The sequence below is a fragment of the Gopherus evgoodei genome, chromosome 4, assembly GCF_007399415.2.
Source record: "Gopherus evgoodei ecotype Sinaloan lineage chromosome 4, rGopEvg1_v1.p, whole genome shotgun sequence".
Classification (NCBI taxonomy): Eukaryota; Metazoa; Chordata; order Testudines; family Testudinidae; genus Gopherus; species Gopherus evgoodei.
The window spans coordinates 135,677,782-135,704,236 of NC_044325.1; the positions used below are offsets into that span (position 1 = coordinate 135,677,782).

General features: G+C 49.1%; 1 protein-coding gene across 4 annotated transcripts in view; it reads left to right on the forward strand.

Annotated features, from left to right (window-relative positions):
• Positions 1–1,789: 1,789 nt before the first annotated feature.
• The window catches only part of KCNC4 (potassium voltage-gated channel subfamily C member 4), a 65,667-nt gene continuing 41,001 nt past the window's right edge, over positions 1,790–26,455 (forward strand). For 2 of the 4 annotated variants that reach the window (XM_030561197.1, XM_030561196.1), the window contains exons 1-4: positions 1,790–3,812; positions 14,906–15,842; positions 19,220–19,405; positions 20,644–20,760. In XM_030561197.1, the coding sequence (XP_030417057.1) occupies positions 3,168–3,812; positions 14,906–15,842; positions 19,220–19,405; positions 20,644–20,741 (1,866 nt within the window). In that variant the 5' untranslated portion in view covers positions 1,790–3,167 and the 3' untranslated portion in view covers positions 20,742–20,760. The remainder of the gene's footprint in view (positions 3,813–14,905; positions 15,843–19,219; positions 19,406–20,643; positions 20,761–26,455) is intronic. The other 2 variants (XM_030561195.1, XM_030561198.1) reach the window with 1 other exon arrangement.

Sequence of the window (26,455 nt, forward strand, 5' to 3'; positions counted from 1 at the left end):
CAGGGCCAGATCCTCAGCTGGTGTAAATTTAGGGTAGCTCCATTGACTGTTACAATGCTATGCTGATTTACACCAGCTGAGGATCTGGCCCCAAAAGGACACTGAGTGAACCATGGATAGCGTGTGTGTGTGTGTGTGGGGTAGTTTGGGTCTAGTACTGCCATTGATTTTTTTTTTTAATACCTGATCCATAATTGAACATTTTTCTCTCAAGCCTAAGGGCCAAATTATGCTCATCCTTCTGCAGATCTGCAAAGAGGGATGTCAGGTACCTCCAATTCCTTGCAGGAGGTAGCTGTACTTGGGCTGCGGATGCTAAAAAGAGTGAAGGAGGGAGGGGCCAGCACTGCCAGGGAGGTGTATTTGGGACCATGGGCTGGCCACCCCCACTCCCCCCGTGCACACCAGCCAAGGGCCTCAGAGAACAGGAAGTGAGTGTAGATTGAACCTTTCCCACGCTTTATGCTAAGTGACCTCTGCATAGCATATTATCCTCTTCCTTCTCGTCTCATACGTGATGATCCCTTGGCTGGAGAGAAAAGTGCCATTTGTAACATTCATCACTTCCCTGCAAAGGCAGAAGAGCCATCTGGCCTATTCTGGATCTCTCCTCTGACCGTGGGCTGGGTCCCAAAGCCCAATAAGCTCAAGGGAAAGACTTCACTCCCTGAGCTCTGGGGTTATCCCTAGCCCTGCTCCAGAGAGCATCCAGAAAGCCCCGGCCTCCCGCTCAGCCCAAACTGCCAGCACTGTATTTGGGATCCTACAGACCTGGCTGCTTTCCTAAAGGCCCAGAGATGACTATGTAGGTAAACATGGCACCAGTAAGCCACTGATTTGCAGAGAGGCTGAGCCAGCCAGGTCATGAGCAAATTGCTCACCCAGGACCTTGGGCACTGGCCTTGGCAAAGGAAGTTGTCCCTTATTCTTTCCCCCAAAGGTGCCTGGGCTCCTTAGCTTCTCCCTGGACAGTCACTAGAAACCAGCCACAGGAAGGTTTTGATCTGAGATCCCATCAGACATCTAGCAGTCCAGCTTTCCCCTGGGGGTGCATTTTCAGCAGAAAGTGCCTGGTATTGGATTTCCTATCGGGATATCCCCTGCGCACGCACAACAATTCTGGCAGGTGGTCAGCCCAGGCACTTTCTGAACCCTCCTCAAATTTCCCCTGGCACATCATGGCATCTTGAAAGATACCCCTGGGAGGGATAAAGAGCCCTTTGCCTTGCAGGGTGCCAGGAGGGAATGGAGCACCAATGGACATTGGTTGGCACATCCCATGCCAGCTGGCTAGGTCATTAGGGAAAGTGGGAGACTATCTGCTAACTGTCTCTTCTGACGTGGTCAAACTGGGCTGGGTAGATTTACACCAGTTGAGGATCTGGCCCATTCTATCTGCTGATGGCATCTATTAGTCTGGCTGTGGATGGAGCTGGGTGGGGAAAGTCAATGGGTCTTTTACTCGAGCCTCTGAAGTAGCAGAAAGCTAGGCCGGTCCCTCCAGAGCTCTCTGCTGTCTTTTCCCCAGGGAGATCATTACATTTCCATCCCTCCCTGGCGTGTGGCCAGGCTTAATTCATTGGGGTAAAGTGCTGGCAGATCCCCAGATGGTCCCAGGGTGTAAACTCTCTATCTGGGTAGAGACGGGTGAGGGTGGATAGGGCTGGACAGATCAATACAAGGCGAGCTGTGAGGCGGGGCGAGAAGGGTTACCGGAGAGGAGAGAGGGGCTGGGCTAGCGCCGACTGAAAGCACAGGAGCTGAGTATAAAAGCAACAAGCAGCCGGAGGCAATTTCATCAAACCAGCCCCAAAACATGGCTGTGCCGCTGCCTGCGGTCTCTGATCGGCCTCCACCCCAGACGCAGCTGCCACCTGCAGCGCTCCCTCGCTGGCCGCCCTGCCTGGGAAGGTGGCGAGCACAGAGAAGAAGCAACAGATCCCCGTGCCCCAGCCCGGGAAGCCAGCGCCTGCTGGGTGATGCAAGAGGATACTTTGGGGTGTGAGAAGCTGCAGCTGCCACAGCCCAGCCCAGCGCCCCCACCCCCCGATCGCCTCCTTTCCCTCCTGCCGAGGCAAAAAGTGACCGTGAGTTGGCAGCGAGCGATAAACAAGCAGCTCCTGGAGCTCACCCATCCAGGAGCGTGAGCTCATCTCGGGGCTGAAAAAACCCAGGCTCGGAGAGAGAGAGAGAGACAGACAGAGACCTGGCAGTCTCCTAGCCAGTGCGTTTGCAGCGCCTCTGCCTGAAACTGACCCGACTCCCAAGCCAGCCCTCTGCTCCCTGCTCTCCCCGAAGCGCACCTGGAGGGGAAATCCAGCCGAATTGTGTGTTTCTTCCTCAGCATCCATCCAGGATCCCGATGCATCCGGTGCTGGCTGCTGGGAAGCGGATTCTATGGAGTGTCTGACAGGGAATCAACCAAAGCCGCCGTTCTTGTTGGTTCTTAAGCCTCTCTTGGAGGGAAGTATAAACACAGGGAACCAGCTACTCTAAATATAGACAGGACCAGGTCTCTACTCATCTTGTGTAGGGGAGAGAGAGAGAGAAAGTCAGAGATCTTCCTGGAGCACAGATCTCAGTCACTTTCCTTCCAGCTCTTCCAAACTTTAAGATCTATTTTAAAGCAGAGCAAAGCTCTCCCATCTTTTCCCAAAGACTCTGATTGTTGGATTGATTGATTTTTCTTTTTTTTGCCATCGCCAGCAAAGAGAGGAACTCTGACACTTGCTGCTGCTGTCGAAATCCCTCTTTTTCTCTCTCTTTCTTCCTCAGATTCGTTTTTGTGGCTTGCCCAACAGCCACATCTATTTGTTCCCCTAATCAAAGTGCCTTTGCCACTACTTTTCAGCCCGCATCGCGGTGGCAGGAGCTTCTATCACTGTTCTTCACTTCCCGGTGGGAATTTCCTTGTTGCTGCTTCCTGGTGTCTGGAGCAAGGGCTCCAGGCCGTTATATTGCCCCCTTCCTTCTCTCCAAAGCAACCACCTGTGCCCAGTCTCCTCCTGCGGAGAGGGATCGATGAGACAGCCAAAAGGCAGAGCTGTCTGAGGTTGAGGAGAGAGAAATCTGAGCTCCCCCCAGACCTCCCCCCACAGTCGCCCTTCCCTCCCCGCTCCTCGCTACAGGAAGGGTGTTTAAAGGGCATTTCCCATCCACCTAAATCTATGATCAGCTCGGTGTGTGTCTCATCATACCGTGGACGCAAGTCTGGGAACAAACCACCCTCCAAAACATGCCTGAAGGAAGAGATGGCCAAAGGAGAAGAGTCGGACAAGATCACCATCAACGTAGGGGGCACCAGGCATGAGACCTACAAGAGCACCTTGCGGACGTTGCCTGGCACCCGCCTGGCTTGGCTGGCCGACCCCGATGCCCAGAGCAACTTTGACTTTGATGGCAAGAGCAACGAGTTCTTCTTTGACCGCCACCCGGGCATCTTCTCCTACGTGCTCAACTACTACCGCACGGGCAAGCTGCACTGCCCCGCCGACATCTGTGGGCCCCTCTTTGAGGAGGAGCTGACCTACTGGGGCATCGATGAGACCGACGTGGAGCCCTGCTGCTGGATGACCTACCGGCAGCACCGCGATGCTGAGGAGGCGCTGGACATCTTTGAGAGCCCCGAGCCCGGGGCAGGGGGAGAGGAGGCCGAGGAGGAAGGGGGCAGAGAGATGGCCCTCCAGCGCCTGGGCATGGACGACAGGTCACCGGGGGCTGCTGGGGCCAAAGGAGGGGGTGGATGCTGCCGCAACTGGCAGCCTAGGATGTGGGCGCTCTTCGAGGATCCCTACTCGTCCAGGGCAGCAAGGGTGAGTTTGCGAGAGACAGCCCTGGGGCTGGGGGCAGGGCTGAGGAGAGAGGGATCGGAGCAGGTGCAGGGTCATTGACATGCATTGGTTCCTCCCTCATTGATCTGCTCCCTGGGCTCATTGGTTCACTCTCATTCATCTGCCACAACTCCATGGGTGCATTTGTTCACGCTGTCATTCATCTGCCATCCCTCCATGAGTGTCTTGGTTCACCCATTCATCTCCCCCACCCCACCTGAGCTGCATTGCTGCCCTCCCCATGTTTCCTCCCTGAGAGATGCTGACTCTTCCTCCCTCCCACCACCCATGCTCCTCTCTAACTTCCTCTACTCCAATTCTCCTGCTGTGCACAAGGGTGATTTCACCCACCGAACGATCAGCAGCCAGCCCCCAACACACGTCCCCAGCTGCCATCCCACCGCTGCTGGAGACCGAGGGATTGCCAGGGAGAGTCCTTGCCAGCCCTAAATCCTGGTAGAATTCCAGGTGGCGCCAGAGGCAGGTGGATTATCCAGTTCCTCTTGTCCTTCTTTGTGGATCTACGTGCTGAAAGCAGTGTTTAATGTCACAAGGTTACAGCAGAAAGTCCAGGACTGGAGTGCTCTCACAGCCATGCCCACTGACGTGGACAGACCCACAACATACCCCCACAAAGCCTGTCTCTCTCACACACACATCTGTGCACATTAAGGGGACTCATGCAAACACACCCACCCACACCCATCTGTACATATTAAAATACATGGAACATCCCCATACAAACTCTCCTGCCTGTTCCCTCACTCCTGCATACTAGCATCTGTGCCAATTGACACACTGGAACAGACACTCCCCCATATGCATGAACACAGACCCATCCATGTGTACACAGCAACACAGAGACACACACAGTGTATCCCTACACAATCCCAAAGAAGTTCAGCTGCATCCATCTTCATCCTCCCCCACACCAGCATATGCCTCTTTTCACACACTCCTCCCCAAGCCCACACACTACCAACTCATATAAACACACACACACATGCTGCCACGCATGTCCCCATCTTCCCCTGCTCCCTCATCCGCTCCTGTTCACACGTCTGTTCCCCTAGTCACACCCAGTTCGTAAATACCAACAGGCTGACACACTTGGGATCTAAAAGAGTTTTTGACATTTTGGAGGTGCAAAAAGGAACAGCAACAAAAAATAGACTCTAAGCTCCAAGCCTGCTCCTGGCAGGAACCACACACAAACCCAGAGAGTGAGATGCTCCTTGAGAGGGTTTCCTTTCAGCTAAAAGGGAAACCCAACAGACGCCAGAATAAAATGCTTAGGCAGTGACAGCCTTTCCAGAGAGACCCATTCTAAAGAGGGAACCAAACCTCTGTCTCAGCTCTGAAGGATATCTGGCTTTGAGAGCTGCTCCCAAATAGACTCTGCTTAAAACAACTGCCTAGGAGTTTTTTGCACTGCATTTCCCTCACCCTGAGCTCCTGTTTCCCCCCCTGCCAGGCCAGGGTGCTGCTGATGGAACCCATGCTTTAGGTATTTTTTCTGATTCCTTCAAGCCAGGGGGTGTGGCAACACCGATGCTGCCAGGGAGCCTCGGGCATAGCTCATTGGGAGCAGAGGTTGATGTCCTGGGTGCAGTGGCTTGGAGGCTATAGAGCAGCTAGGTAGACAAGTGACCATAAAAATGGCTCCTTCTTACCCTTTATAATAGATGTCTACTTAGCACAGAGCTGCAGTGAGCTTGGGCTCTTCTCTGTAGTGCTTTCCATTCCACTAGCTCACAGCATTGTGCAAACATTTGGGACGGCAAATGGTACCTTCTTTTGGGAAACTGAGGCACCAAGCAGTGAAATCACCTACTCCAAGTCGCTCAGAGCCAGGAACAGAATATGGGTTCCCTGATGCTCAAGTCAGTGACTGATCCCCTGGACCACAGTCTCACTGGCACAGAGTAACTAAAGGAGGTAGCCATGGTGGGTGGTTAAAGGACGGGGCAAGAACTGGGGCTGCATCCTCAGCTGACATAACTGGTGTCGTTCCAAAAAGCCACACTGGAATTGGGAGTGTTTAAACTGGGGCTTTGTTTCCAACCCATCTTTAGGTCGCATAGACACCTTTACTCTGACCTACATCAGTAGCTGTAATGAAGTCAGTGGAGCTGTGCTCAGGAACCTCTTTGTAACCTGACAGGCTGGGGGCTAGAAGAGTGTTTAAACACGTGGTGAAATCTGATTGGGTTCTGAAGCGCTTCTCGAGCCAGGCCTTGGTATTCCACTAGCTGGATTATAAACAAATGCTTCAGCTTACTGGACTCTGGGGTTGGAGGAGAAGGAACCGGAGAGTGTGACCAGCAAGTCCCCTCTGACATTTGTGTTGTCTTGGCAGTGAGTTTTGCAATCCTATGCTCCTTGTTGGGGCAGGACTTGTCAGTGTTTGGCCTGAGTCTCCTCTCCCTCACCCTGGTGTAGATCAGGAGTAACTCCACTGGGGCTCATGGCATTGCCAGTGTAGTGTGAGAGGAGAATTGGGCCCATACCCCATCTATCCCATATACCCTTTTACCACTGCTGAATAGGACCCACTGAGTGGAAACGCACCAATTACACTGGTGTAAGCAAAGTCAGAGTTTGGCCCAAGTTGTTTTCTCAGAGGATGTGATTGACTTGGTAGGGCCAGGGAGAACTTCTACGGTAACCAGTTTGGTGTGGAGGTGACTCCCCTATAGCTATATAGGATGTATAGGTACAGGGCCAGACCCTCAGCATGTGTCAACTCTATTGAAGTCTTTGCAGAGTGAGTCTTGACTCTTTATTTGACTGTGGGAATGAGAGGGGAAAGGAGAATATGTTATATCTAAGCCTCAGTAGGCCACCTCCTCAGGGGTGTAAATGAACATAGCTCTGCTGAAATCAATGGAGCTATACTGTTTTACACTCCTCATTGGGAGTAATTCCCCACTGGCTTACACCTTGTAAAATCTCTGACAATGGTGCAAAGTGAGTGTAAACATTCGACCAAGTCAGAAGGGTGGCGTTTATGTAGCATCTTTCATCCTGAAGGATCCCAAAGAGTCTTACAAAAATCTGGATCAAATTCTGCTTTACTTACACCAGTGTTAATGCAAAATAAGCCCATTGAAACCCTTGGAGTTGCTCCAGATTTCTAGCAGTGTAGCTTAGAAGAATTTGGCCCTTTATAGAAAATTTGTCACCCGACACCAAGATACAGTCACCTCTGAGGTGGAGCATGGCAGCATGTAGTAACACTTCCTGAAATATGAGAGCAGGAAGCCTCCAACATCCACATGAAATAGAAGGGAGACTTTGTCTTATGGTAGCGCCTGGAGGTCTCATGGTGCAAGGAACTGTACAAACACTGTACAGTAAAACAGTTCCTCCCTGCAGAGCTTATGATCTAAGCAGACAAAACAAGTAAAGGAAGGATTACTGTTCCCATTGTAAAGGAGCTGAGGTGTAGGGAAGTTAAGTGATTTGCCTAAGGTCACACAGGGAGTCAGTGGCAAAGCCAGAAAGCTAGTCCAGACGTTTTGAGTTGCTGGCTAGTGCTGTAGAGAGGAAGGATGGTCCAATGGTTAGAGCACTGGCGGAGGACTTCGGAGAACTGGATTGAAGACACTGCTCCGGCCCAGATTTAGCCTCTCTCTATCTTAGTCCTCCTTCAGTACAATGAGGATAATAGCACTGCCCAATAATGGGGCCATCTAAGCGCTATATAGAAGGCTAATTGTGAGGCCGTCTTTCCTGGTGTGGAACTGCTGATTCAGCCTATCCTGGGGCTGGCATTACCCCGGTCAGGTGAAAGGGAGGGTGCATTCCTGAAGCGACAGAGTGGCTCCGAGGCTGCTGTTGTGAGCTGAACCCTGAGTAAATCTAGTGCACTCCGGTGCTGGTGGAGAAGTGACAGACACATGATCACAGTAGCTCGACTCATGCATCCCACCTGGCCTGCAGGCCTCCGCGTCAGCGACCGAGCATTCAGATACCCTGAGTTTGAGAAATAAATTGCTCTCACCAAAGCTAAGCAAAAAGTGAACAGGATGGAGGGGTGTGGAACAGAGCTGATGAGAGCTACCTGTTGCCTAGGTACGGGCCCGTTTCCTGCTTACTCGAGTCCTGTTTCACCAGAATCACAACGTCCAGGGTGTCTGGGCTTGGGAGCCAGCTGATGGCTTCTGTCTCCTGCCCTGTTTGTGGCCCTGGTGCCCCCATCTTAGCCCCTTGCAGCACAGTGCTATTGCCACACGGTGCTAGGGTTTTACCTGGTTACCTCTGTGCCCCGCACAGTTTTTCAGTTGTTAGACTATAGTTTAGGTCCCTAGGACTGTTGCTGTGTTGCAACGGGCAGGTCTGCTGTCTGCTTTATCTCAGCCCATCCAGCCCGTGCCTCACATGTCAAATTTATTAGATTTCACTCGTTGATTTAACCAATAATTTAGGATCAGCTGGAAAAAATTATCCTTTGGATTTCTGTCAAAACATGCCAGTGTATGAGGATCACTTCTTCCCTTCTATTAGCTGCCTCTGTTGATGGCAGGGCAGAAGCCAGTTATTTAATTCATCTGGGAGCCTGATCCTTTCCTTCCCAACAGCAGTGTCTTTCTGGATGTTTTTTCTCAATGGGTGAGCATGAGATGGGCTGTGATTATTTTCCCAGGGCAGTTCAAAGGAAACCGAGTGAGGTTCCCTGATCTTGGAAGCCAGGTGGGACAAGTGCACCGCCCAGGTCCAAGGTTGGAGGCATCTCTGATGCTATGTGAAACGAGGACGATGTCACAGAGCTGGTGTGGCTGAGATTAGAGATAGGAGGTAACAAAGAAGGGAGCCTGATTCCCCCTCTTTCTCATCCCAGTGTAAATCGAGTGCATCTCCACTGGGCCTGATTGCTCCCTCACTAACCCCAATGTCAGTCAATTGTTACTCTACTGATGCCAATAGAGTTACACCAGCGTAAAACTAGTGCAAATGAGAGGAGATTCAGGCCTATGAGCGCTTAACCCTTCCTGTGCCACAGTCCAGATGTGCAGCGGCAAGTTCCTTTTGGATTAAAAATGTAGGAGAAGGAGGGAATAGAAGATCTCCCAAGCAGAGTTACAGTCCTTGTGAAGTATCAAGACTGAAGTATTAGGAACAGATGGGCTCTCCCACTCCTGGACCCCAGGCTCCTTCCTAACCAGCCCTTTCACTGAGGGTTACTTCTGGAAGGCACCAACGCTCTTCAGGCTGAATGGCTCAGAAAGACTGCCAGTGGCTTCGAGGGGCTGATCAACAGGCCATTGAAGTCAACACAGAGACCAGGGTGAGCTTCCGATTAGGCTCTAGAAGCCTTCCCTTCCCCCCAGCCCCAGATCACTGATTCAAGTCCAGCCCAAAGTGGCAGCGATCAGAAGCTGCTGCCAGGTGATGGCTGTTTGACAGCCAAGGAGAAATGAATTGACAATATGCTGGTGTCCCAGAGACTATCGCTGTCATTAGCCCTACCCGCGTCCCAGGGGAGCAATAACTGCAATCCCCAGGATTCTCTCCAGGGTAGAAACCTCATGCTGCCCTTGTCCATCTCTGCGGCTGAGTCCTCAGAGCTGCCCACCTGTCATCTTTCTCTGGCACTGAATCACTAAGGTGACTGAGGAGCTTTCAGCCTTTTTGTCGCTGTCTGACTCGAACTCACGTGTCCTGCTCTAGAAGTCTCTGAACAACTCGTCTCCAGGTTCTTCTCTTGTCTTTACTTCCACATACTATTTTCACAAGCAACATGAGGGAAAGACCGGGGTAGCAAGAGAAAGCACAGGCAGCTTCCCTTGAGATGGAGATTAGATGCCAGCCTAGCCTCTTCTTCGCACTCTGCATTATCTCTGCATTAGCCTGACAGCAACAAAGGCTGATGGGAATGATCCTGGCTAAATGGCTAGAGCACCCAAGCAGCACGCAGCAATTTCCTCCCCCAGCCTGGGGATTGTGAGACACCCTAGAGCCCCTTCTGGAGAAAGTAGACCAGTTTAATGCAGCTAAATTGTAGCTCAGGGGCACTTTGCTTGGTGCAGTGGCTGGGATATTGCTCTGCGCAGAGTTTGTGGGTTGGTTTTTTTATTAGTATCTCCACCCGTAGAGCTTGGCAACTGACTCAGCATCTGCTTACAAGGTTCCCACAAGCATTTAACCTCTCTCCCCTGTGGTAAGTTGACACCATCAGTGCCTGCAGGCTCATAGACCAATTAGCTCATCTATCTAGTACAACTTCCCTGGCACTGGTGCAAGATTGGTCCTAGTTTATGCTCTGTTCCCCACCCCCTTCTGTGGAGAGAGCTTGATCCTTAGTTGGGCATAGCTTCAGCACAGCAGGCACTGTTTTCTAGTCTTGTATTAAAGACAGGTCACTTGGAGTAGGGGGAGGGGAGGTATTTGGACACTTCCAAGAACCACCTGCAAAATAAGCCCTGCCCACTTTAAGATGCCAAGGGGCCGCTCACAGTAACATATGCAGATGTTCTAAATATCATCCCATGTGTTCTGTTGGGCCCCTTTAGTGGGATTTAGAAGCCCTCCTGAGCTCTGCTAGGCTTCTTGGGTTTGATGCCGTCTTGAGTATCGTGAGAATTGAGGGGTGAAAATCTCTCCCCAGGGGCCACCCACTTGTGGCACCAGAATGAGTGGTCATTCACATGTAATATGTCCGCTTTCTAATATGCTCTGTCCCGTTCCTGGCCTCAGACAGCAGGGTAGTGATTTAACAATGTTGACATCTCAATGGTCATTTTTGGGAATCTGAGTCAGCATCCCAGTGAGGTGAACATGGCAGGTCACGTCACTCAGAGGCAGTGTTCAGGCTCTCCATGGACAAAGAGCATGCCTGGCACTGGGAGAGCCAGTGGCAATTGGACACTTAGCTCCTACAGGCCCATGTAAGATGCTCCAGCCTTAAACCTTGAAATCACAATGAAATATTTGGGGATCTGGAATTCTCCTGTGACTTGATCTCCCTTTGCTCACGCTGGAGCCTTCTAAATAGCAGGCTCAGAAAGGAGCCCTTTAAAAAAAAAACCAAAAAAACACTTTGACTTGCTACTAGACAAAGGTTGGAGCCAAGGTAAAGATTACGGACCAGATCCTCAGCTGGTCTAAAACTGGAGCTGTTCCACTGACTGCAGTAGAACGTCATCAATTCACATCGGCTGGGGATCCAACCCTTCTGTGTTTAGAGGATAGTTATACACTCCAGACCTGATTCTGCTCTCCCCTATGTTGGGTTTAAAACCAATGTAGCACCAATGTCTTATGCAGAGTCACTCCAGATTTACATTGGTGCAAGAGAGAGCAAAATCACATTTGTTCTTTCTTTTGTTTGGTCTTTTGGGCTTAATTTGGATCTAAATTACACTGGTGTAAATCTGGAGTTAGTCCTTTTTAAGTCAATAATTGTGGGCTGGATCCTATTAATTGCCTATTGACTTCAACAGAGCTACATCAGTTTTCACCGGCTGACAAATTACACTGGTGGTCAAAATGAAGTCCTTTGTCTGCCACTTTCTCCATCTCTCTCTCTGTCTCATTCATTCCATCTTCTTCTCCTTCTGTGTGCTGTGGGACAGTGTCTTTCCCTTCAGTGGTTCTCTGCACTGAACACAGTGTAATATGTTGTCATTCATTTCTAACTGCTCTCTTTTCCTTGGGGAGCCCAGGATGGGGCTCCGGGATACAGATCCTCTCAGCCTCCCGCAGCCCTCAAGTCTTGGCATTTAGGACCAGCCCCTCCACTGGTGTGAACTAAGGTAGCTGGAAGCTGATTCTGATTCACTCCAGTTGAGGATCTGGCCTGTAATTTTTAACAGTCTTGTGGTGTCATGGTCTGATGCAACAAGGATGGTCAAAAGAAGGTCTGACACACAAACTGGTCCAGTCCTCTTGACCAGAAGAGACTGAGCACTTAATTTGGCCCAATTCTGCTCGTGTTGCAGCCAGCAGCGGAGAGTTTTGCTATCAACTCCAGTGTTAGCAGAATCAGGCTTGTGTTCAATGCTATAGGATGCTGCATGTCACTTCAGTGCAGATCAGGTCCATGCAAAGCGGAAAGCCTGTATGTGCTGTTAATAGAGGAACCAGAGAAGATTCAGCAAGCTTCCTCGGCTGGGGCTTTTCTGCTCTGAGGCTTTTCAGGTGCTTTTAAAAACACATGCTCTGGATAATGGACTCATGATGAACTAATCCTGTCAGGAAGGAGGTCTGAGCATGGCTGATTGGGGAATAAAACCCATGTCTTCTGCAGAGCGTTTTCTTTCCAGCTTATTATTTTGGGCCTATTTGCAGTTGCTTGGAGTCTAGATGAATGAGAAGCCTGATTGCTGTCGCTATTGGTAGAGGAGCTTTGCTAAGCATTTGAAACCAGCAACTGAAGGGTTAAAGGTCTATCTAAGGAGCACGGGAAAGCCAGATTCGTCCTGTGGTTCTATGGGTTTGGGTTGCCTACACTGCTTCAAGACTCCAGAATCATCCCAGAGCCGGAATTGCTCTGGAATAATTGTACTTTGCAGCTGTTCCCTATGAGCAAAAAATTAACACCCCGCCCCTAGTGGCATCTCAGCTCTGGCAGCTGTTTATACAGGCTCCATCCCTTACCTGCCTCTCCCACCTCACCCTACCTCCCTGTTCAGAATGGGGGTGAGACATGAATGGACAGCAGCATCCTGCCTGGACATAAGAGCCTGGGAGCTGCTTAGCTGGTGTAAATTGCTATTAGAGCTACACCAATTTGCACCATCTGAAAATCTGGGCCCTCTTGCTGCAATGGGGTCTGACAAATTTCTGGAGATTCTTACACTAGAGTTACAAACCTTTCCCTCCCCCCCCCAAGCAAAATTAATTTCTCTATTCAAATAGAAACCCAGACAGATCCTTAACTCTGGAGCTGTGAATAGCAACACTATCAGTTCCAGCAAGAGAGGTTGCATGCAGAGCAATTGAAGGCTTTTAATTGGTGCTGTTACACCAGCCTTTCATGTGAATTCTCAATGGACACTTAAACAAATCTGTTACTAGAGGGAGTTCCATTTCAGAATCTCCATCACCTCATTCCAGCAGCTGCTGCAGCTTGACACGCCCCGCGGTCACACCAGATTGTAGTTCTTGTAAATGGATCTGGCCTGGCAGCCCTGGAGCTCGGAGTCCACGGGATGGGTACAACATGGGCACAGCAAGCTTCCCAGCACACGATCCTCAGAGCTCATCTGGGGCCAATTCTAGCCCTGGGAATGGAGTGGGATTTAAGGCTTTAGCTGGAGCCCTGCAGATTTCCATCAGCGGAAGAGCTGGCCCTTCCCTTCTATAACGATTCAGCACTGCCCTTTTTAACTGAGGCTCCCAGTTCGGATGTGTACCTCTGCCTGTGGGGCAGCTTTGTGTGTGTGCAATCTAGTGGATAATGCATTGGCCTAGGACTCGAGAGACCTGCATTCTATCTCTGAGCTGCAGGGGTACCTTGAGCAAGCTGCTGCCTTGCTCTGTGCCTCAGTTTCCCCATCTCTAAAATATGCATGATGATACTGATCTTCCTTGGTAGAGTGTTCTGCGAGCTACTGATGTGCTCTTTACAAACTAGGTGTTGTTATTACTAGTAGGAACACAACACTGATCTCACCTAGACTGCCAAACAGCCCTCAGATGACTTATATACCTGAGTCTCTTTGGGCTTGGGGTCAAATGCATCCCTGGGATGCTCCCAGAGGCTTCAATGGAGATTTGGTTCCAGGGTTGGATTTGAATGAGAGCATAGTGGTAGAGGTCAAAACCACTGTGGGGCTGGAATTTCAAACATCCTCTGCTCCCATTCAGACACCTGGATGAAGTGGCCAGATTTTCAGCTGAGTTCAGGATCCAGCACCTCCCATTGTTCTCAATAGTGCACAGGAGGGTGTGTGTGAGGAGCAACCATTGTTCTCAATGGGAGCTGCTGCAACTTGAGCTCTTGAAATTCTGCCCCGGGAGGCCTTGAGCCAGAGGGGACTTGGACTTGAATGGAGCGGCTGCCATTCATACAAACTGAGGAGCAGACTGGTTACCCTAGGAAAAGATGAGCCCAGGGTCTCCCAGCTTTAACTCAAGGTCACCGTGTGCCCGGGGAAGACGTCGTTATCACACCACACCATTGCCCTTTGCAACTTAGAGGAGAGTCTAATGATCGAATAGTGGCATTGTGAATTTTAATTTCTCATGTGGAGCTGCGAGCTCAGGTGAAGAGAAAATGGACTGAGAGAGATGCAAAGGCACAAACATACTCAGGTCACCTCAACTGCAGAGGCCTAGCTATAGGATCAGGGACTTCTTTTTTTTATTGGTAGTACCGGTGGAAGGTGCTGGGCTGACATTTTGAAAGCCTTGGAGGCCAAAGTCCTATAAGATACATCACCACCCCTAGCAGCTGTGAAAGCTTCCCTTGGCCTGTTCAGTCCATCACCTTTTCTCAACAGGAGGGTCAGGCCATGGTGGCTTTGTGACGTCCTCGTCTGTTCCCTCGGAAATGGTCTAAGAGCCATCCGAGATCCCTGATCTAAGATGAAGAGGGGAGCTAGAAGTGAAACGCTCTGTAGTTGTATCATCTTCCTGGTCCTTGCAGTCTTGAACTTCGACACCAGGGTTTGTTATGAAGAGTAGAGCAGGGCCGAGACCTCTGACCCCAGCAGAGGTGACCACTTTAAGAACATCCCCACCGGGTCCTGGAGGGCAGTGGTTACCATAACAATGCTGGGCTCTGGTGACAGGTACCCTGTGCTAGTCTCCTAGGTGTCACTGGAGGGGCGGCATCCTCTCCTTGCCTGTGATCTCTAGCAGGGCAAGCTTCTGGGCTCTGCTTTGAGAGGGAACTGAAGGAGATAAGAGCAGGACTTGGGTCAGAGGGAGTGTATGAAATATAAATGACACCAGGAATGTCCTGTGGTTGAACCCTTCCCCTCAGATTTGGACACAGTGTGTATCTTTCCTCCTACCCCCTTGTAGTGATTGATAAGGGGAAGGCAGTCTATTCTGAAGTGCTTTCATACCCTTCCCTGTCTGCTCCGGGTTGTTCCCCTAATCACTGAGTTCATTTCTTCTTGCAGGTAGTTGCCTTTGCCTCGCTCTTCTTCATCCTGGTCTCCATCACGACATTCTGCCTGGAAACACATGAGGCCTTTAATAGAAATGTCAACGTGACTGAGACAATGGTGGTTGGCAACACCACAAGGGTCCTGCTGACAAATAAGGTGGAGACGGAGCCTGTCCTCACCTACATCGAGGGGGTATGCGTCCTGTGGTTCACGCTGGAGTTCCTGGTGCGCATCATTTGCTGCCCAGATAAGCTGCTCTTCATCAAGAAACTGCTCAACATCATTGACTTTGTGGCTATCTTGCCCTTCTACCTGGAGGTAGGCCTCAGTGGCTTGTCCTCCAAGGCTGCCCGGGACGTTCTGGGCTTCCTGAGAGTGGTCCGTTTCGTCCGGATTCTCCGGATTTTCAAGCTGACGCGCCACTTTGTGGGGCTCCGGGTGCTAGGGCACACACTCCGGGCCAGCACCAATGAGTTTTTGCTCCTCATCATCTTCCTGGCCTTGGGGGTCTTGATCTTTGCTACAATGATCTACTATGCCGAGCGGATTGGGGCCAAGACATCCGACCAGAGCGGCACCGATCAAACTCACTTTAAGAACATCCCCATCGGGTTCTGGTGGGCAGTGGTCACCATGACAACGCTGGGCTATGGTGACATGTACCCCAAGACCTGGTCGGGCATGCTGGTGGGGGCTCTGTGTGCCCTGGCCGGGGTGCTGACCATCGCCATGCCAGTGCCTGTCATCGTCAACAACTTTGGAATGTACTACTCACTAGCTATGGCAAAGCAGAAGCTCCCAAAGAAGAAGAAAAAGCATATACCCCGTCCAGCCCCACTGGACTCCCCCACGTACTGCAAGTCCGAGGACAACTCGCCTCGCAACAGCACGCAGAGTGACACCTGCCCCCTGGCAGCGGAGGAGGTGGTGGTGGAGCGAAAGCGATCAGGTGAGATGCAAAAGCCCACGGTCAATAAGAACTGGTGGGGGAAGAAAAAGTGCCAGGTATGTAAGTCCCGCCTAATGGAGACTCCAGGGAAGAGTCCACGCCCACTGGGGTGTTTGGCTGACTGCTTTGGTTCAGTGGGGACACTCCAGCTTCATGGTGGAGCAAGAGCAGAATCTGGCCTGATGCCATCACCTCAAGGGGAGGCTGTCCCAAGAAGGACCAGTGGCACTCAGGTACTGATTTTTTGAGAGGGATTCCAGGCCTTTGACAGAGGCAGCTGGCTCAGGTGATCGCAACATGATGGAAGCAGAATCCTTGGAAAGCAATTAGGAACGGTGTCACATAGACCTGATTCTGCTCTCACGCTGGCGTCGATTAGGAGTAAGTCAGTGGGGCCTAATTCCTCTCTCACTGCCCCTGGCGTAAACCAGGAGTAACTCCACTGATGGACTGCCTGATTTAAAAGCCCTCATGAGATCAGAAGCAACCCCAGTGTGTTAACCATTTTGCCTAACCCGAGAGTGAAGGTGGTAGCGATGAGTTTTGTTCAGTGTTGCTTCCTGTCTGTGGCTGGCATTTCTGTCTCAGTGGTTAGCATGTGCCAAGCTTCCCATTGCTAATGGCTAGCTAAGAAATTGCGCTAATCCATCTGCAAATCCTCTAAGTACCTCTGTGCTAGCAGCTAGCCCGAGAGTGCCAGTTACTAGCCAAGCACTATGCCTCAGTGTGTTTTGGGCTAGCCTGACCTGTGCGTTGCCCTGACACCTTCCTAGCTGGCCTGGCCTGTGTGGTAGCTAGCAGCTAGCCCAGCCATGCAGCGCTCCTATGCCCTGGTAGCTAGCCACACCCATGTCATGACCTTGTTCCCTGGTAGCTAGCCCAGCTTGTCCTGTGCCATGTGATTTGCCTGAGCTGCTCCAATGACCCCTTTGGTCTGGATCAGGTCAGGAAATGGAATTTCTATTCCCTGGGAAATTCCGACATTTCAAAATTTTGTTTAATTTCAAATTTTACAGCAAAAAGCAAAACATTTTGAAATATTCTCGTGGATGAAAATTCTGGGGCCATCGAATTGGTTAGTTTCAATACAGTAACAATGTTTCCTTTCAGTAACGTTACAATGTGACCATACCCAATTGCACAAATGCAGCTTGATGTTAAAATTGGCATTTTAATATACACGTTGAACCAAAATGAATCAAAACGATAAAGGCAAAACAAAATGGTTTTACTTTATTGCAACAAACCTCAAAATGATTCATTTTGACATTTGCCTCTAAAATGTTGTTGCAATGGATGCTGATCCTGGCAAACATTTCGATTTTGACCAAACCGCATTTTCCGATGGAAAACGGTTGTGTCGAAAATTTTCCTGCTAGCCCCACTGGCATCTGGCAGATCCTCTGTGCTGTTTTGTCCAGTCTTATTTGCACTGCATTGAGCTGCCAGCACCAAGCATCCACGTGTCTTTGGGGTGCAAAGGTTAGCAGCCAGCCCCCAATGGAATGGATTACAGGGTAATAGATTGGAATCACTCCTGGGATGTCTTCAGAGCACAGCCTGTCATTGGAGCTCAGGAGCTGCTGCATGCTCCTGATTTTTGCTGTATCTCCTGGTGCCAACACCTGGCAGTAGTTAAGCTCTGTGTGGCTGCTGCCTGGGGTTTGCCTCTCTCTGAGATTTCTTGCTACAGGCTCCTGGCTGGCAGAGGAAAGCACTCTGAGGCCTCCATTGGGAGCCTTGCCCCTGATGTTTGTCTCCAGTTTTGAATTGCAAACAAAAGATGCATTTAAATTGCATGGAAAGGCTTGGCTTAGAGCCAAGGAATCCGGAGTGAAAGCTGAAAAGCCATCCTTAGCTTGGCCTGTTGCAGGCCTGGAGCCATCTAGGTCACTGGCTCAGATCTATTGAGCTCAGTTCTGGCTATGAGAGGCTGTAGATCAAAGCAACAAATACTTACAATAGCAAGTTGACGGTGACCAACAGCTGTGGCTGAAAGTGAGTTGGCTGGGTCTTAATCTAGTTCCCGGTGAAGAGGGGTCTTCATCACAAAGCTGCTGTCTACATTGCAAAGTGAAGGGGTGATGGTAGCGTGGGTGTCAATAGCTGTGTAGACGTGGTGGCGTGGTCTTGGCTACTGCCTAGTAACCAGAGTATGTACCCTAGTGGACTTGTACTCTGGTTGCTAGCCCATGCCATCGTGTCTGCATAGCTATTGTTACCTAGGCAAGCTAGATTGAAGCTAACATGGGTATGCCTACCGATGCTACAATCACACTTTCGCTTGCAGTGTGGACATACCCTAAGACACTAGCATAACTGGCACCAGCAGGCCGCCTTGTTGGCATTCTCAGCAGAGAAAACAAGGACTGAATGGGCTGTGGAGACTGAACTGCCCTCTGGCCCCAGGAGCTGCTGATATTTGAGACGTTTGTGAGGGAAGTTGGCCCTGCTACTTCCCTTGATCGTACTTGCCCTACAGAGGAATCTCCACCCTGCAGGGCTGTTAATGTGGTGTCTTCATCAGCACTAAATTCACACCATGTACAGGGCTAGATCCTCAGCTGGAGCAAATTGCTGTAGCTCCACTGAAGGGCTTCACTGACTTACACCAACCGAAGATCTGGCCCTGCTCATGTTCCCTCCTGGGTGAATAGTGGGGTCTGCTAGAGGCCTGTGTTTTATACTCATCAGCACAGGACCTGAGCACCTCCATTAAAGTTGCAGGAATTTCCTTTCTAACCCCGTTTGTCCACACTCATGGAACATTTCCCTTTTAAACGGACCCAGCTCTCAGCCAAAATCCACTGGGTGCAGCTTGGGACAGTTGTAAAGGAGCTGGGGGATAGTTTTCCCAATCCTGCAGGTGGCTATTTGTTGTAATTCAGAGCCACCTCAGGACTGATCTGAGGGTTGAGCCCAGAGAGCCAGGTACTGAGCTGGTGTAAACTGGCGCAGCTCCATTGGCATTACTAGACCAGATCTTCAACTGAGGTAAACTGACATAGGTCCAATGAAATCAGTAGAGATTCTCCGGTCTACCCCTGCTGGAAGGTGGCCTCCGTCTCTACCTAATGGTGGATTTTTACTTTTTGGAAGGTTTGAACAGAACCCCTCAAGTTATTTCTGATTTCTGGGAGAGCGGCATTAAATTCTCTGGGGGATGAGCCAGCAAACCCCATTGCTGCCTCAGTTCCACTCACCAACTTGGGCCACATAAGGGGAAAGCTTGCCCTACCATAGCTAGTGGACAGTCAGCCACACAACCTCCCTATTGCCAGTAGCAGAAGCAAGCAGACAAGTATCTTGGCTTGTCAATTTCTCTGGAAAATTGATATTTTTCATCCTTTTTGCCCCCTCCCATCCTGGCCCTGAAGACTCCAAGCAGAACGGCGATGCCAACACAGTGCTGTCAGACGAGGAGCAGCCCCTCTCGTCCTTGCACGAGGAGAAGCGGCCGATGAGGCGCTCCAGCACCAGGGACAAAACCAAGAAAGCAGCCACCTGCTTTCTGCTGAACGCCAGCGATTTCTCCTGCACGGCTGACGGTGGCATCCGGAAAGGTACAGACGAGATCCAGAGGCATCTGGTGGACAGAGTGGCAGCGCGGGTCGGGGAGATGGAGGACAGAGGGACGAGTATGGACACGTAAAGCTGATTTCCCACTGGGGGTGGGGGAAGGCAGGGGGAGGACATTTCCCAGTCACTTCCCCATTAGCTCCCCCAATAGCAGCCCCCTTCAAAAGCAAAATGCTTTGTTTCTCAGAAGAAACACCCCCACCATTGCATGAGAATGGCTGTTTAGAAGTGAATGCTGGAGCAGAGGTTGTCCATAAAATGCCACCTTGCCCTGAGCTTTGGCTTCCTCAGGCTCATCCCTTCACTGCGCGCCACAGGCATGTGCTGATCTTACAAAGAGCTTGCCCAGTGCACTGTGTGATCCATTTCCATTGTCCTGTGTGACCTTTTTCCTCTTTCACATCTGTCCCCGGGAGACCACTAGGATTATTTCCTTCCCACCTACTCCATCTCCCTCTACCTTTGTCTTTCTGTGCTAATTGGAATCCCCTTTGGGCTTCTCTTACCCGTAATCCTCACCTGTATTCTTGGGGTCCTTCTTCCCCATCCACACCTAGCTGCTTCACTAGCCACAGCATTACCTAGAACCACTGGTTCTTCCCTGCACCTTGTCTGATCATTTACATCTATGCAAAGTGCGTGTAATAAGCTACCAATTCAGCATGAGAGTGCTTTACGCTCACTTTGCCCAGAGAATCAGGTCTGCTTTATCTACCTGCCTCCCATCCAGCTAGATTATCTGCCTGTGAAGCTACCTTGCCACCAGTATCTTCTCTTCTCTTTGCAGCTGCTGACTTTTGTGCCAGCTTCCTTACCCTCCAGCTCTGCCCATATCTTGTTTGTCCACTTCCTGACAGAGCATTCTGATGCCACTCAGCTAGCTAGATCCTCAGCTGATGTAAACTGGAGAAACTCCACTGAAGTCCGTGGAGTTCCAGCTATAGCTGGTCAAAATGTTTTCTAGCACAAAAGTGATGCTAGGGCGGGGTTTGGTCAAAATGTTCAGGTTTTGCAATTGAAAAAACAGAAATCAAAATTAGAACTTTTTTGGTGAAAATATTTGGTTTTCTATAAGCATTTTGAATTTATGGATTTCAAATCCCGTACCTCAGTACCAAAAACTGTTTCCTAAAACTGAAATGTTGGGCAATTTCAATTTTTCAATGAGAAAACAAAAAATGTTCATGAGAAATTTTGAAACTTTTTTTTTTTAAATTTCCAGCAAAAAACAATTGGCCTTTTCCAACTAGCTCCAGTTACCCTAATTTACACCAGCCAAGGATCCAGCCAATGAAGTTACTGAGAGATCTGACTGAATAGCCCAAAGGGATTGACCCAGGTGGGTTCGTGCAGGTCTGATGGTTTCGCATTGGGTCCTCGATCCTTTAGTCCATCAGATGATCACTTTGTATGTTGTTGTTTCATAAACAAATTCTGCAAAGAGCTTAACTGAAAACTTGGAAAATAAATCAAATCAGGATTTTTCTCTTTCCTATTTAATGAGCCGCATAAAGCGATCTGCTGGCTCCGTCCTCTCTTGCTGCATTTAGAGCTCAGAAGCTCTGAGCAGTGGCTTTGTTCTTTAAATCTGCCACTGAGGCATCATGGCCTATTCCCCCCCTTTCTCTCTCTCTGATGGTGTAACATAAGCCAATGCTTAGGTGCTCTGCTAGTAGGCAGGGTCAGTGTGTATTACACATCCCTCTCTGTGCCTAGTCTACAGAGATGTCTCTCACGGTCCCAGGGATGGACCCAGGCAGTTTAGCTCAAACTGTGGGGGATTTCCGTTCATTCTTTGGTGTGAGCCAAGAACACTGGCTGCCACGCTATTGTCTCTTGTGGCATTAGAGACTGGATGAGCCAGCACTGAGCAGTGCCCAGGGTTGGGGAGCCATGAGCCACTTCACCAGTGCCAGTCTCTCTTGCAGTCTGAATGGCTAATCCAGTGGCAAGAGTCTAGTTCCAGTGTTCTCTTACAGCAAGAATAAAATAACCAGCTTCAGTTCCCTTTGTATTATTTGCCAACCAGGAACAGGTGGGTCAAGGCCCCCCCAAAGCTAATGGGGGAGTAGCTGCTATGCTCATGCTACAAGGGAGTGTGTGGGACAATGAAGGGGAAAACAGGAACGGGAGTGAGGTCAAAGGTTTAAAGTCTAGGAACCAGATGGGGACACCCTCGGAGAGCACCCACTGCTCCCCAAAGGCACGAGATCGTCAGTGGACACTGCCCAAAGGAACTCTGCCCCCAGGTGTGATTGAACAAGGCAATGGAAATAGCTCCCAGAGTTGCAGAGCACACCGCACCCCACCACCCAGCTTCCTCCTGCTGCAGTGATGGAGGCCATCTTGGCCAGCACCAGGAGGAGGTTGATAAGGAGGTCCCAGTCCCGTGACTTTGTGCATAGATCAGGGAATGCAGGGAAAAGTGCAGCCAGAATCTGAATACAAGGTTCTGGAGGAGTCAAAAGAGGGGCTGCCACTTGACACACCTTACTCCAGTTTCCCTTGTCGTGGCAGTGGCTGATCCAGCTCTGAGGCGCTTTGGAGCAGCACTGCCTTTCCTGTGGTCAGTGTGGATCCAGTGCTGTGTCGCTGTGCCAGATCCAGTCTCTGGCAATGCAGAGAGCCCTGAGTAGCTTCGTCAATTCCATCCTCACTTTGCCATCAAAGCTTCTGGCTAATCCAACACTACGCAGGACTGGGCACCGCTGCCAGCCCATTGTTGTGATGTAGAAGCAACATTGCTAGACCAAAACACTCTAGCTCGTCCAGCAGAGACAAGAGCTGGAGCCTTCTGTGTGACTCTGCCATGGAAGGACCCTCTGTTATTCTCCACTAATGTGGAGATTAGGAACCAGATCCAAAGGGCACTGAAGTCCACTGATTTCATTAGGATTTAGATCAGGTTTTGGGTCAGCTAGGAAATTGGAGCTGCATATTTTGATTTAGTTGGTGTTGGTCCTACTTTGATCGGGGGTTGGACTAGATGACCTCCTGAGGTCCCTTCCAACCCTGATATTCTATGATTCACAGAGGAGCTGGAATTTATAACATATGAAGCTTCGTGCTTTATCAGGTGAAGGAGGGAATTAGAAACTCAGAGATATTAAGATTTTCAGATTTTTGAGAGAGTTGGAAGAAAAATGTCAATTACTTTTCATGGGAAACATTGAAACACTTTTTATTATATACATTTTCCTGCCTTTCTTTTTAATGAAAAAGCAAAACTGAAAAGGACTTTTTTCCTTCAGTATTCAAAACTAGGTTTTGGTTTTTAAAAAATTGACTTTTGTAAGCCAAAAATACCCAACAATGTTTACTAGACCAAATAAAAATATTTTTGACTAAAAGAATAAAAAGGGGGGGGTTAAAAAAATTCATCCCCTCCCACCAAAAAAATGGTTTTGAGGGTTTTTTTGACCTAAATGAAAAATTTCTGCAAACTTTTTATTTTGGACCTGAAGCCATATTTTTTCATTCACAAATATTTTGATTAAAAAAAATGTCAACCAGCTCTGATTTGTAAACTTTCAGACCAGATGGGGAAACAGGTTGGGGAAAACGAGGAAGAATTAACACTGGGCTTTTCCCGTTCCAGGAAAACCTCTTTAGACAGAGCCTCTGCTGGCGTAAACTGGAAGTAAACTTGCTGAAGATCTGACCTCTTCTCTTTTAAACTGCACAAGTCAATTGTAGAGGGTTGAGTGGGATCTGAACAGGAAATTTCATTGCGTGTTACAATGGGCTCTTGAGCTGTCTTTTATAAAGTCAAGATTGCTGCTTGATTATATGGTTCCTTTTGCAAGCACAAGGGGCTTTACAAAGGTATGAATTCTATGCATACAGGGGTAACTTGCCGTCACCCTCAGCTGAAATGCATCACCTCTGGAGTGGGATGTGGCATTAGAATAGCTTGGGTAACACTCCAAGGGTGCTCTAAAACAGAAAGTGGGAGAGATTACCTTAACCAGCTGGAGCAACTGGGAAATGTAAGTGGACAGGCTGCAATTACCCATATTAGGTGGGACACTGGCACTGGCGTCCCTTCTCTGGTGAAAACCTCCATGGGATCTTTCATGATGACATGTGGTCAGGACATCTCACCCAACAGAGCACAGTATCCTCTAACACCATGCTGGGGCACTGGTTCGCTAACAAGTCCAAGCAAATCGCAGCCACCCCACTGGATCACCAATACTATTTCCTATATCATCTGCCTTGGTTGCCAGAGATCTCTCATCCAAGGACTGACCCAGCCTGGCCCTGCTTAGCTCGGAGAATCAATGTAACCATTTGTTCATGGTGCATGAAATTAAATGGACCAGCACATTCCTTTAATGTCTCCCCAAAACATCTAGGCCTCCTGGCTGAGGTGCGGTCAGAACTTGGTATCAGATGATTTGGGTTGAGAACTGGGGAAGATGCTCATTTGGAGATGTGACTTCTAGTTACTGTGTGATGTGATGAATGATAGGTCTCTCAGGGGTGAGATGGCCATTTCTCAACATGCTTCGTGAAACACATTTAGCCTGGAGACTAGTGATTGTTTCTATTAACTGCCGCCTTTGTTTCACGCATTGTTATTTAAAGAGGTTTCTTTGGACCAGAAGAGAGAGAGAGAGGATTAGATATGCTTGGGGGGTCCTTTGTATCCAAATATTAGAACCTTCTAGCTCGATTGTCTCAGTCCTAGATGAAGTTAATGGGAGCTGTGACTGCTCATGTCCTAATTAATCTCCTATTGCGGCTTTTCGTCCTGGTACTGGACACCCTGGCAATGCTCCAAACTCAGAGTACCTTGGTTCTGAGCCCAGCGCACTGAGAGACTTCTGTCAAATTTGGGGACAGGTACTTATGTTATTGCAAGCTCTGGAAGCCAGGACATTGGCATTTGGTTGGAAGAATAATGCAGATATCAGCCATCGACAGGATTTTGGTCCTGGTTCCAGCAGAAATGTTGCAAACTGAGCATGGTTTATTTCAGGAAGATGGAGAATATAATTCTCCTTCCCATAATATCCTTCTTCTTCGGTCCTGAGAAGGGCAAGCCCATCCTAACACAGATGAAGCATTTCCCCCTCTTTTCCCTTCAGAGGGCATGACCCCAATCCCTCATCCATACAGATGATGTGTTTGAAACCATCTCAGCAGCAGAAGTGGGGGAATCACTTGTTGCTATCCTGAAACATGGCTGTGTGTATCTGTACTGGCATGTTTCTGTGCGCATGTTTCACTTTGCGTGTACCCTGCATGTGGGTGCACATCCTGCCCTTTTGCTGAGTTACACACAGGGCTCTGGAAGGTACACGCCGGTGGCAGGTCCAGAACTCATCCCGCCAGCACCAGGAAGGGTGGTTCAGGGCAGCCCTTGGGAAAGATGTGGAAAGTCTCTTGGATTCTAAGGCCTAAAGGGACAGTTGTGATATTCTCGACTGACCCTCTCTAGAGTACGGGCCAGAGAGTTTCCCCACAATAATTCCCAGAGCTGATCTTTTTAGAAAATCATCCAATCTTGGTTTAAAAATTGCCAGTGATGCAGAATCCACCACGACCCTTGGTAATGGTTAATTACTCTCACTATTTCAAAATCTATGCCTTATTTCCAGTCTGAATTTGTCCAGCATCCGCTTCCAGCCGTCGGATCATGTTAAACCTTTCTCTGCTAGCTTGAAGAGTCCATTATTAAATATTTGGTCCCTATGTAGGTGCTTGTAGACTGCAACCACCCCTTAACCTTTCCTTTGCTAAACTACATAGATTGAGCTGCTTGCATCTCTCACTAGAAGGCAGGTTTTCTAATCCTTTCATCATTCTCATGGCTCTTCTCTGAACCCTCTCCAGTTTATCAACATCCTTCTTGAATTGTAGGTACCAGCAATGGACACAATATCCTATCAGCTGTCTCACCAGTACTAAATACAGAGGTAAAATAACCTCTCTGCTCCTACTTGAGAGTCCCCTGTTTATGCATCCCAGGCTGGCATTAGCTATTTTGTCCACAGCATCATACTGGAAGCTCATGTTCGGCTGATTATCCATCAGGCCCCCAAATCTTTTTCAGAGTCTCTGCTCCCCATCCTGCACCTATGGCTTATATTCTGTGTTCCTAGATGAGTGCATTTACATCTAGCCATGTTAAAATGCATATTGTTTGCTTGTGCTCCATTTACCAAGTGATCCGTACTGCGCTTTGTCGGTAATCTAGCCTCAGCAGGAGAAAAAAAACTTTTGTAGTGATAATCAAGATGGCCCATTTTAGACAGTTGACAAGAAGGTGTGAGAATACTTAACATGGGGAAATAGATGACCCCAGCTGGGTCATTACACATGTTGAATCTATTTCCTCATGTTAAATATTGTCACACCTTCTTGTCAACTGTCTAAAATGGACCATCTTGATTATCACTATGAAAGTTTTTTTTTCTCCTGCTGATAATAGCTCATTTTAATTAATTAGCCTCTTACAGTTGGTATGGCTACTTCCACTTTTTCATATGCTCTGTATGTGAGTGTAGATAGATAGATAGATAGATAGATATCTTCTTACTATATGTTCCATTCTATGCGTCCGATGAAGTGGGCTGTAGCCCACAAAAGCTGATACTCAAATAAATGTGTTAGTCTCTAAGGTGCCACAAGTCCTCCTGTTCTTTTTAAGGGTGTTTTAATACTGGCCGCATGAGACCTCCAGCATGTGTATCGCAAATTGAAGTCCTCCATGGTCACAATTGTTTGTTTTTGTTTGTTTTTTACCCCTACACATTATAGATAGTTATGTAAGGATCCCATCATCCTGCTCTCTAGTGTGATTTGGTGGTCTGTAGCCCCCCATCTAGTACTTCATATGTTAGGACATTGATTCATAAGCATCTTAGTACTTCTTCAAGAGGAGCAGCACGCATCCCCACCATCCAATCAGATTATGGGTAAAATTTATCACTGGTGCTGGCCCTTGTTATTAGGGTAAATTTTGCCCCATATGCCTGGAGGGCTTCAGGGCCTCGTAATGCCATGAGATGAGCAGACCACATCCC